This window comes from Falco biarmicus, chromosome 5 (assembly GCF_023638135.1).
Source record: "Falco biarmicus isolate bFalBia1 chromosome 5, bFalBia1.pri, whole genome shotgun sequence".
Lineage (NCBI taxonomy): Eukaryota > Metazoa > Chordata > Aves > Falconiformes > Falconidae > Falco > Falco biarmicus.
Window position 1 is genome coordinate 60,372,719 of NC_079292.1, and position 12,273 is coordinate 60,384,991.

Consider the following 12,273-nt stretch of genomic DNA (forward strand, 5'->3'; position numbering starts at 1 on the left):
GTTTGTAATTATTTTAAACTGTGAGGAACCGTGGCCAGATCTGTTATCAACAGATCAATCAATCAGTCATACAGTCTTGAGTCACAGAAGTTTTGAGATGTCACAAAAGTAGAGCAAGCAGTCAGCTGAACTGCAGCACAGGCTTTTTAACAGTCTAGGTGACAACACATGCATTTCTATAAAGCATTGCACTGCCTAGTCTAAGACTCCTTATTTCAGAAAAGGTTAGAAATTCAGGAGCTTCTTTCAAAACTACGAGTGAAATAGAGAATCAGTGACCTTTTCCTGTAAAGCTCAGAAAGTCCATGTGGGTATGCTTAGTTAGAAATCCACCAGCTGCGCTGGAGAGGGATAATTTCAGTCTTCACCAGTTCCATCCTCTGGCTACCAGCAGGGTTGGTACATATGTCCCTGTATCCATCAGAATTGATACACCCTGGCCACTTGCATCCCAAAGAAGAGTCGCTCCCAGTTTCTGGTTAGCAGTACTTTTGTAAATGCCAAGGCTCACATGGATGCCCCAGACATGAGTGTCATAGGGACAGACCAACTAATGTAGGCAAGAATAAAACATCATGGTGGCAGACTATAATCTGTACACTGATGGTTATCAGCTATTTAAGTTGCTCTGATTTTACTATTTACTGTCCTGCATTCTTTTTGGCTGCCATAATTTGGTGACTGTCAACAGGAAAACTCCCTGAACCATTGTCAAGAATTTGCTCAGTATCTCTTAGTTCTATATAGTTGTTGGTGGTAGCCTGATCATAGCGGGCAACAACAGCACACAGTATTTGGAAGAGGGTACAGGCTGTGGATGTGTGGCTACACTGAAGGCTCAGCCAGCTCCAGCTGACGTGGTTTAGCTTTCACAAATGGGCACAACGGCACTGGAGGTTTTACATCCAGTGAGAAGGGGGCAAAGAAGTCTCTATATGTCAGGGAGAAGCCTAAGGTTTTATTCAGAAAACTTGACAGTCACATACTTGAAATTAAACTGAACTGTGATTCCAGTAGGATTTCTCGCATGCTTAAATCCACGTACAGGCCCAAGAATTCTCCCGAGCGAAGAACCAAACCGGATGCCTTTACACTGCTGAGATAGGTGTGGACATGTAAGCCTGAGCTAATAAACCAAAAGTGAGAGCGTGGCAGAGGGAAGCTGACCAGCCCAGCTGGAGCAGAGCATCTTGCCTATAAGGCTGAGAGAGAGAAAGGATGGTATGCTACGCTGCTGGAGTTGCTTCCAGATTTTGGTAATAGCAGCTTTGCATTTCCTTGGAAGAGCCTCTCAAAGCATCTAACTAGATATTTTTATTTCAGATACTTTTTTTGCTTGATGATCATAATTTTTCTACTCCTTCTTCTCTGACAATCAGCATCATACTGGCAGAAGTAACCACAACCCACAACTGGCAGAGAAGGAGATAAAGTGTCTCCCGCAGGACTGCAGACAGTCTGAACACTCCAGGTGAGGCACTGCTGGCTCTTACAGGAGTGTTCATGTCTTGCCCAATGGCCACGTGCCCTTGGGTGAATGGTACACAGATCACTTAGCATTGCTCCTGCTGCAATTAAGATAAATGTCTCTTACCTCCATGATTTCATTATTTTTAATCAGGAGTGACTCTGCACCTCCATAATAAAGATACTGCATAACCAGCTGTAATAAAACAAAGGGAGTGTTTATAAAAAGCAATCCAAGACATCAGGGAACAGAAGGTGATGTAAAGGTTTCAGGCAATACCCAAGGCTCTCAGATACCACCAAGGATTTGTAGGTAAAACTGGCCCAATCCTCTTGATCTCAAGCTGTATTTGGTTACTCTCTCTCTCTCTCTCTCTCTCTGCACAGTTCAATGTTACCTTCTTACAGGTAGTCTAGCATCTTAATGCTCACCAGCCACATTGTCCAGACTTTCTGGTGAGCTCCAAACAGTTTGCAAGAAGCTGATTAACTCACTCTGAATTTTCAGTGTATTTCTCAGTATGTTAAGTACATCTTGATTCAGGAAAATATAGCATATATAATGGTTATTCCCTTATTCCTTCCCTGGCAATGGCATCCCCACCTTCACCCAGCTGTGTGTGGGCATGCATGGATAATGAGAAAGAGTGGGGGAGGCTCTGCACTGTGATAGGAGCCAGCTAAGATCCCTCTGCAGTGAGCTTCCAGCAAGCCTAAAGTTACTGTAGGCAGCTGGGAATTATCTGCAGCGGTAACAGTCAATACATGGAACTGTCTCAGCTCTGACTCAAATAGAGGGAAGCATATACATGTATATGCTACAGATAGAGAAAGCAAGGTCTGTTTTTCATGGCAAAAAATTGATTGAACAATACTGTTAAGGAAGGGAATGAACTGTGTCTTTTCCAAGCCTGTCCATTAAAAACAGAAAGAGCTAACAAGATAAAAAAGAATCAAGTGCTTTACCTTGACATGCACTGCTTTGTCTGCGTAGCTCATATAAGTGAAATGCATGCTATTGTGTCTGGTCGGGCAATCAATAGCACTCTGCAGCTTAGTGTATGAATGGAGATGAAGCCTGTGCTCATGAAACCACTACTCTGAGCTACGTGCTTATCAAATACATACATACTAATCTGGATAGGGCATGATGTTCCTATTACATGTTCCATTCAAATTTGACATGAGAACTGACTTTACCTGAAAGATGGGGTACTTCACATAGTTGATCTCAATACAAGTACTATCAGATGAGGGCTTGCTAGACAGCAATGCTTTAAACCTAAATAAAAAGGAGCAAGATTGAAATACCAGCCCAATTACCTCTGTGAAGAAGTACGGTAAAGTGGAAGGACAGCACCAGCTCTTACAAAAACAGTACACTTGAAATGAATGGATTTGTCACCAAAAAGCATCAAGATTTAGACACTGACATAAAGTGCAATAAGCGTCTCTTTTAGGAGATTTCAATTTGCCATTTTGGAAAAATACGTCTAATATCACAGTGGAACAAAATGTACATATGAAATTCAGAGTCTGTAATGATGCATATAACAAAACCAAAATATATTTTTTTCTTGAAGGCACCATGACTTTTTAGGAAGATTTAACACATTTAAAAACTGCACATCTTCTTTTTTGAAGGAGATAAATTTTGGCCTATGTCCATTATGCTGCTTTAAAAAAATGATTTGGAACAAAATATTAAAACAACTACACTAAGACTTTTAATGCTTCTATGCAAGCTCAATACAACTGTGTAAGATGAGGCAGGAGAGAAAACTGGATAGGTTGCTGTTCTTTGATTATCAAAACCCGAAATTCAGGCACAATTTTCAGTAAAAACTCTACATTTTTAGTTAATAATTGCAGACTTACATGAGATGTAAACATATGTAGCAACCTATTTCTCAAACCCAGGTATTCCCATTCAATTAGAAGGCAAAAATGGGAAATGCGCTGTTGGATACATCTGCCCCTGTACTTCCTCTGTTTGGTAATTCATCTGACCTTCCAGCGGCAGTGCGAAGCTTGGCTTATCTATCAAGACCAGCATATGCTGGATGGTAACCTTTTCCATACCACGACTGCATCTTGTTAATTAAAATATGGACAACAACTGATTTCCTTTCACTAGTGTCAAGTTCTATTATGAACACAATTTAGTAGGTTTAAAGCTGGAGTTTGGAACATGTTTGTACCTCTACTAATAAGCTCAAAACCAAAATACCCATTTTTTTAATTGAAAGCAGGGTCAGATACTGCAGTTGCTTTATGCAAATCTCTTTACTCTGTGCTGTGGGTTGGCAGCATGACTAGCATCAGTTCCCACATTGCTCAAACTACTCAAACTCAGTGGCCTGCCCTTGCCACATCTTGAAATAAGCTCTTACGGACAGCCAGATGAATTTGTTTAAAAGTACACCTTTAATTATAAAGCTGCATAAAATTAAGGTTTGTGAGCAACTTTAAGGTTGGGTTGAGCTGGGTAACCCATGTCCAGCCTTCTGAGCACAGGGAACAGACTATAAATACTTCCTTTTGATACAGTATGATACATTTTGTAGTTATTTAGTTTTATTTAAAAAATGTCAAATGAATTGTGTGATAGTAGCTTGTTTTTCCTGGAGACCGCATACAAAGGCAAACAATTATTAAGAATCAAAATATTGAGACTCTTCTATGATTAAGAGCTGGACACAGCAATGAGCTCCATGCAAACATGCCTCAGTGGAATGAAATCAGATGCATGGCCAGAAGCATGGAGCATTTACTGGGTGGGAATCTAGTGATGGGAGCATTTGTCAAACGTCCTGCAGATCAACCAGAAACAAGTTGTTGAGATGTTCTGCTTAGTGAAAACTTGAAGACTGGGCCACTAGCCCTCAAAGAATCTTAATAGCAGCCAAAGGGGTGGGGGGGGTGGGGGTAGGGAGGGGAGCAAAACCACAAAATCAAGTTCTATTTTTGTTAAAGATCAGAAATGTCTCTATATTTTACCTTGGTGATGCAGTAAATAGCAATACTCTATGTGCATAAAATGGTCTTCCTTCCACCAGAAACGTAACATCTGACATCTCTTTGTTGTTAAGAAAATGAGGATCTAGAATCACAAAAAGAAGGAAAAAAACCCCAGTAACTTTGGTTTGGAAGACATGATGAACATACAGAATATCTTCCTGTTTTGACAAAAGAAGACAATAGTGTAAAAGGGTATTCTTTTTAATGAGTAAAGCCCATAAAACAATTTTGGACAGCCTGAGACAGAAGCCCCTTAGACAGCCACGTGGAGTTCAGATGAAGGGAATTCAAAGCTTTGAAGTCCGTGACGACCTTTGCTGAGATGACAGCCAGCTGTCCCTACCATACAGAGCTGGCACAGCCTCTCGGCTCTGCTACCCAAAGCAAACTGCAGCTGAACAGATGCTGGAGGGTCATATATACCCTATGATGCCCCTCTCCCTGCACAGGGAAGTCCTCATGCCAAGTGGAAGAGGGAAAATTACTGGGGTCTTCTCTCAGTCATGTTACAACTACTCAGGCTCTGTCAGCAGGGCTGGAAGAACTGTGCCACTGTAGCGTCACCCACAGCCAGCTACAGCGGTCTGAGATGCAGACAGATGTTTGGCCCCGGGCCCCAGCCCTGGAACCCAGCCTAATATCAGCAACACAGACAAATCTTTGCAGATTTACAGTTCCACTCTAATGCACCTGATGTTCCTCCTGATTCCAACAGGAGTTTCACGTCAGGCTGAGTTTGGGACCCTTCCTTTTTCTAGTTCTGCCTTTCAAATCCAAGCTTTTCTCTGCCTCATGCTCCCCCAAGCACCCAGCCAGAGATGTAGACTTCCCACAACCCTCTTTGGAGAACCAACAAGTATCTTCAAGTCACACTTACCAAGGCGAGAGGTCTGCTTCCGCTTAATTTCAACGAGCTTTGGAATAGGGTAGGGTCCATAGCAATGAGTGAAAATAACAGAGAGCTGCTGGCTGATCACTTCATTCTAAGCAGAAGAAAACAAATATATGCAATGTAAGCTTAGTATGCAAGGTAAGATCAGTATGCAAAGGAGATGTTATGTTGTTCTGAAGAGCTGCCTGTTTTGAAGGTGAAGAATATGATTGCTGAAGCTTTATTAAAAATCAGAGCTTAGGATTATCAGTATTTGTTAGAAACCGCAATTCTCATTTACTCGCTTGCCATGTCTCCTGTAGGAATCAGTTAAAACAAAAAGTCCTTCTCTTGGACCAGAGGTCTTCTTTCCCAACAAACTCCAGCCCCTGTCCCCTCTGTAGAAACAAAGCTACTTTACAATAGACATTTAATTTCATTTGCACACTTACTGTACCGGAAAATGACTTTTTGTTGCTTTTTGAAAAATCGTCATCAGTCATGTTTTAGAAAACCAGAGCTACAAACAGATGTAGCTGCACAGCCTGCATGCATTTCTAAGTGCAACAGTCTCACAAACAGACCCTCCCTTACAGAGTGACTGAAGCATCACAGTCTGCCACTGATTCTCCTCATCCAATCCCATATTTCATGAATGTGCTCTCACACTGCTGGCACTGGCCTGGGCATCACTGTCCTGAGGAAGCCACCAGACCTTCACAGAACCAGGTCTGGTCCATGGCCTTACCCAGACTCTGGGGCTGAGGCACACACAAGACACCTCCCTAAGCGCCTAAGCAACTTGCATCTTCATATGCCTAAGCTGCAAGGGTAGTGAAATGGATTTAGTGCTTAACTACCCAAGTCATAGCCAAAAGCAAGATTAAAAATCTTTGGCACATTTTATCATATGCTTTGGTGGTAACTGGAGCAGGTCTAGCCAACTTCAGTGGTACCACATCTTTTAACTACCCTCTTGGTTGGTGATTCCCTTCCACAACAGGAAGCTGTGACGAGATGAGGCACTTAGACATGAGACGGTCCAAGGCCAAGGAGATTTGCAGGTAAGGAACAAGAAATTTCTTAATGTGAAAATTTGAAGATTGTAGATGTTACACTAAAAATACATCCAGGCTTACAGGGCAGGAATTGAAGCTTTCCTTTCTGTGAGCACATTTCAGCTCAGATCTAACAGCAACGCTCCTTAAGTCCCAGGAGGGATGGGGAGGAGTGGCAGAGATCCTGTAATGACTCCCGTACTGAATCTAATCAAACAGGGGGGGAAACGGTTGAGCTGTGCCCTCACAGGCACATGCTGATGTCAAAGGAAACTACATGCGCTTGCCCGCAGGCAGGAGTTGGCTCCTATTACTACGTCACATGTAGCACTGAGAGGAATGCTAAGATAAGAGAAATCCTGATACAAAGAGACACCTTTTAGCGGAGTGCAGCAGGAACTAGCCCTCGGAGAGGGGCTCGCTGCTGTGGCTCTGAGACAAGGAGGACGTTTCACACCGCGAGCATCCCTGTTCAGCATCTTCCAGCCAGAGCTCTGCAAAGTGCTTCACAAAGGCAGTGAATCACAGGGCGCAAAGAAAAGGAAGATTTAAGGCCAGATTTAAAGAAGGAAGTGACTCAACTGCCGGGAGGGCTGGGGGGAGAGCTCTAGACAGACAGGGCAGAAAGAGCAATTGCTTCTCTGCTCGGAAGGGCTGTGCCGAAGCGCTGCAGCCGACTGAGTCAGCCAGGGAGGAGCACGTCTGGGGGGACACTGATTACCAGCAGGGCAGCTCCCAGTTGGATCCAGCAGATGCTAAGAAGTCAGTAAATACAATGGAGGATGGGGATAATTCCGTGGTTCCAAGCAGAGGGAAGTTTCCAGAGAGGAGAGGTGTAATTGGAAGAGCAATGCTCACCTTTACCTGCAGTGAATGAAAGCAGAGTAACTGCACAAAGAGGATAGCAACCAGCAGCTCCCTCTTGAATCTGCTGGGGGGCACAGGTCCTGTCTATGCCACTGAGGTCACAGCTGTGCCTGGGCAATAGCTTTTAAAAACACACATAAGCATCGATAAAGACAATGCATCTCCTCCTTCCAGGGTGCCTGTGGGAATGTGCTGATGGAAAATCTGGGTATTGACCTCCCAGTGCATTGTTAGCAGCTGGAGGTCTCACCAGTCCAAGGCATAGCACCACATACCAGGACATCCAGGTGCACTGAGAGGAGGAAGAGGCCAAAGCCAGTCACACAGGTGGGAAAAGAGGATCCCTGATCATAACTCCAACCAGCGTGATGAACAGGTCACACACGTGAACAAGCCCATGGCAGCCTGCCTACACTGGCAAGGCGCTGCCAGCTCCCTGGGTCACCAACAGGGCACAAACCCTGCGGTGTGCAGATACAAGCTCATTATAAAGCCACCTTGCCACTGACTGCCCACAAGCTCATGAAAAACCTGATGTAAACTAAACTCTAATTGGCTCAAGATGTGATATATTCACATGAGAGATGCTTAAAAACCCTGAGACACAGAACAGAGATGGGACAAAGAGAAAAGAGACCGAATGATCGGCACATCAGAGAAAGCAGGGCCACCAGACAGACAGATGCACTGTGGAGCTTCAGACCTCCAGCGCAGGACACTGATCTCATTTGGCAGAGAGGAGGTTGCAGACCTTTGGCTTCTGTCGATAACATTAAATACAACGCTGCCACCGAAAGGCCAAAAAAATGTGCTCCACTAGAAAGCTGAAGCACATGCTCAATTAGGATCACCGCTAACAAACAGTTTTCTCCCCAAGACACCGGGAGGGGAGCAGTGAGCTCTTACAGCACAGCAAGCTCGCTTTCCATACCATGCTGCACACAGCCAAGCTCACAGGGCTGTGGCCCTGGATCTGCTGCCCACAGAGCCTCTGCTGCTTTTACCAATAAACCAGGCAGAAAGAGGCAGCAAAGAGGAGACAGAAAAGGGGTGCTTTGACTGCAAGTGGATGGCTGGGGAAAAAAATAGGTTTTTTAAGCCAAATGCTGCTCTTGGAGCAGGCTGAGCTGGGCTGCCTGTGAAGGAACTGGGAACAACTGCAAGAGTTCATGACCTGGGGCACCAGCATTGCTCTGGCAAGGAGGAGGACATGTCCAGCCTGTTGAACCTTCCTCTTCACACAGTGCCCACACTGTGAAGCTCAGAAGCTGCCCTGGTTACCACATCCATTACAGTTATGCACCAAGCTAGATAATTCTTCCCCATTTATCCTATTGCCCTATCAGCTGACTGTGAAAGAACAGCTGTAACAGCTTGCTGTAGCGGTTGTGGGTGGCGATATTAACACTGGAAGAGAAAACCGAAGTTTGTTTTCTTGCTACAGCTTGATGTTCGAAAACATTGTGCCAGGATGTGCGAAGCTGAGATCTGGAGTGAGGCCAGCTTTCCTTCAGACATGGGCATTCATCTGCAGTCAAAGGGAGCCAATGCTCATCATCTACTGTGGGAGGAGGAAGAAAGCTTGGCATAGGATATAATAAAAATATTTACTCAACCATGGGGTAGTTTACAGATAGGCAAGAGGGAATGGGGAACAACAGTGACTCTTCTGAGGAACACAGTGCTTCCAGCAGAGAGTTGGTTGGTGAGCAAGCAACTTTGCTTTGTAGATACAAGCCGTCTCCTGACTTAAAAGCATTCTTCAGCAGAGATCTAAAGGAATTCCCCACCCCTGGTGAATGCACTTGAACTGTGAGGGGAATTCATAAATTCTTTTGAAGCAAAGCTGAAGGTTTTCAAGTTGCTGGACCAGAGATGACTAGTTGATTGATCTGAAAAGAGGCGAAGCTATGTGGGGAGTGCAGGGGTATTTTTTCCTGAATGTCTGCCTGATGAAGGTCTGTGGCAGGACTCAGGAAAGGCTCCTCCAAACTTCAGCACACACCCTGGGAGAGCTTGCTCCATTCCAGCTTACCCAGTTCAACCTAGCCTAGGTTGGGTTGAACTTAGCCATTCTGGGGTGTGGTCCTACATGGTACTGGACACAGCTGGGAAATGCATAGCCAGTTTCCCCCTGTACCTGTATCATCTTAGTGGCTATGCTTCATACTATCAAGAGGAAAACTTGGGTCAGATTCAGCAGTTAGGCTAAGGTTTTGCTCTTCTGTCACCACACTTTGCTTCAGCTGCCTCTTCTTCATAGGCTCCCCCATTCTCACACCACATCCCTCTCGACTGCTCAAACCCCACTGCTTAGTTCTCCTTACTAGCCTGTAGGTTTCCCACCACCTCCATGTGGCTGCCCTCCACAGTGATAACAAGTTAGGCTGCTTTTCTTTGCCTCTGAAATCCCAAGCGGTACTTTGGGTTTTCCTTCTATTGATGTTACCCTCACCAGCTCAGCCCCATTAACACCGTTTTAATTTAAGTGTGCCAGGCCCTCAAATTCCTCTACCACAAAGCCCCAAAACCGAAAGCTCACCTCTTACTTACAAAAGTTACACACTTACTCTTCCAGGCTCAGTGTCTGCTTGTTAATACATATATCTCCCCAGCAAACAGAGAAACCACGCTGCTCGGGGGACAGGAGTGCTGGCAAGGGTATCTTTTCCTTCCCTGGTACTGAGGATGCTGGAGGTACCCAGGTCTCCACTAAACGCAGAGTGGTAGAAGTGCTGTTTCTAGTCACCCATCTCACACATGGTCCCCAGCAGCTTTTCCAGCGGTGGTGGAGTCTCAGGATACCCTGCGTCCATTGAGGACACATCCATGGACTTCCTTCCACAAGGAGACCCTTGAATTATTCCTCTGTTATGCTCCCTCTCTTCCCAGCAAGGGCCGATAAAGAGCGAAGCAACAGAGAGGGCTTTTTGCCCAGCCCTGAGGGATCAAACACTATGAGACTTTCTTCGCCGTCTCCCTGAACCTTCTCCATCCCGCCTAGGTGTTTCCGCTACAGTCCTCTTGCATAATTCACTTTTGCCAGCTGCCTCAAAACTGATTAAATGCCACTTTAAAGGGTCTCTCCTAGATGATTAAGCAGCACACACATAATTAATGTTAGTCAACAGTTGCAAAGGTAGGGAAGCCCCAGAGGCTGGAGATACAGTTAGAGGCAGTGAACTGTGTAACAAAATGGGTTTTGTTAGTGCTGGGCTCAAGTCCTTCCACTGCAAATACAAACGGAAAAGAATTAATCACAGGTAAGGCACAAATGGACCCTTCAGTTAACTTCTGGGAAAGCTGCCAAGTCTCCCTTTCAACAGGCTCTTTATATCCACAGCTGTGCATTGTATGTAAAAAGCTCAGATCCCCGGGCACAGTCTAATCCCTGGGTGAGAGCCCAGAAAAGGGCAGGTGTCACATCCATGGCATTTATTTATTGTAAATGAAGAAACGGCTCCTGCCTCTGGCAGGGAAACATTTTAGAAGGCAGACAGAGGGTAGAAAAAAAAATCAAACCTGTGTTAGTATGAAGCTGAATCTACGCTATGAAAACACGAGACAGGGTTAAGAGTCTGTTAACATGCCACTCGGTACCTGGCGTTCACATCTCACATGGAGAATGCACGACGTACATGTGTGGATAACTTGCGTCCTGGTTACTCTGAACTGTTTAGACACAGAAGTACTACAAATGACAACGGGCAACATTACAGATTGCTTGAAAACTGTGAAACCTGCCTTACAAAATCACTCAAAGCCCCAGCCAAAAGATCAATCACCAAGCACAGGCCGGGCACCAGCTGACACACAGAAGGGCATTAGCCACTTTGTGGAACCTGTAAGTGGGCACTTTAGCATCCTGGAATATCTTCAGGGTTACCTTTAGTGCAGGTTTTGGTGTGCCTGTCTCCTCTGCGGAAAGTCCACATCCTTCTTCAGTTAAAAATATTTCATTCATCAGCCAAAATATTCCATTTTCAGGTGTTAATTTTTTCAAGAAAGGTAAAATATTATGTGGAGAACAAGTATTTTAATGAAACCTGTCATTATAGTAAAACCTCAATTTTCTGTTGAAAAGCAGTTTAACAAGGAAGTAAAATTTCACCCAGCATAGAGGGGTCTTTCCTGATCTGTCTGTTCCCAGGCAAGAGAAACATGCACAGCACTCTCCCAAGGGAGGGCTTTCCTCTGGGAGTTGACTGTGACCCAGCGCCCGCCCAAGCGCCATACACCATACGGGGGTCACCTCTCTGCTCTGCCCTAAGGCCTTCCTGCACAACAGGGTAGTCTGGCTGCATACAGCAGAACACACCTCCACTCTAGCCCATCTTAAATACTCATTCCAGCCCATCATGAAGCAAAGGACAAAAAGGGGAAATTTCTAGCTCCATCTTCCAGTGCCACTTTCTAGGTCACATGCAGACCTCGGGGAAAAGCTGACGTTTGCTGACCACCATGCCTGGACTTTGTAGAACAGACGCGCAAGCTGAGTCTGTTGACATTCTCTGAGGAACCTCTCTGGACATTTTAGAGGAATTAAATCCAGAAAGACCACAGCAATAAAGAAAAAGAAAGTCCATCTCAAGCTTTAGCTTCTGAACATTTTGCTGGAATGTAGCAGGCAGGTGTTTCAGCATGCTTTCTCTTTGTTGGAGACATTAATTTTTTTTCCCAGTAGTTACTGCATCTATGACAGACACTACATGTTGCTATTTCTCAAAAGATAGATTAACTTCCCCCTCCCCGCACCCGCCAAACTTTACTTTCTAAAAGATTTTGGATTCCAAGTGGCTAAGTTATTGCTGAAAGAGTACTTTAGCTTTTAAACTATATAGGCTAGGTTTCTCAAGATACCCACATGCCTGAATCCTTTTGGAATTTTAAAAACCGGTTATGGTTTTGAATTGTTATTTGTTTTCAATGACTGTGAACTCCAGACTGATGGCTGTTATTCAAAAAGCTCAGCTTTCCAGAAGAGCCTGT

General features: G+C 44.7%; 1 protein-coding gene across 2 annotated transcripts in view; it reads right to left on the reverse strand.

Annotated features, from left to right (window-relative positions):
* Positions 1 to 12,273, reverse strand: part of ABTB3 (ankyrin repeat and BTB domain containing 3) — a 187,663-nt gene that overhangs the window by 14,404 nt on the left and 160,986 nt on the right. For both annotated transcript variants that reach the window (XM_056341007.1, XM_056341005.1), the window contains 4 exons: positions 5,366 to 5,471; positions 4,468 to 4,570; positions 2,668 to 2,749; positions 1,595 to 1,663 (listed from right to left, as the gene is read on the reverse strand). In XM_056341007.1, coding sequence (XP_056196982.1) covers positions 1,595 to 1,663; positions 2,668 to 2,749; positions 4,468 to 4,570; positions 5,366 to 5,471 — 360 coding nt within the window. The remainder of the gene's footprint in view (positions 1 to 1,594; positions 1,664 to 2,667; positions 2,750 to 4,467; positions 4,571 to 5,365; positions 5,472 to 12,273) is intronic.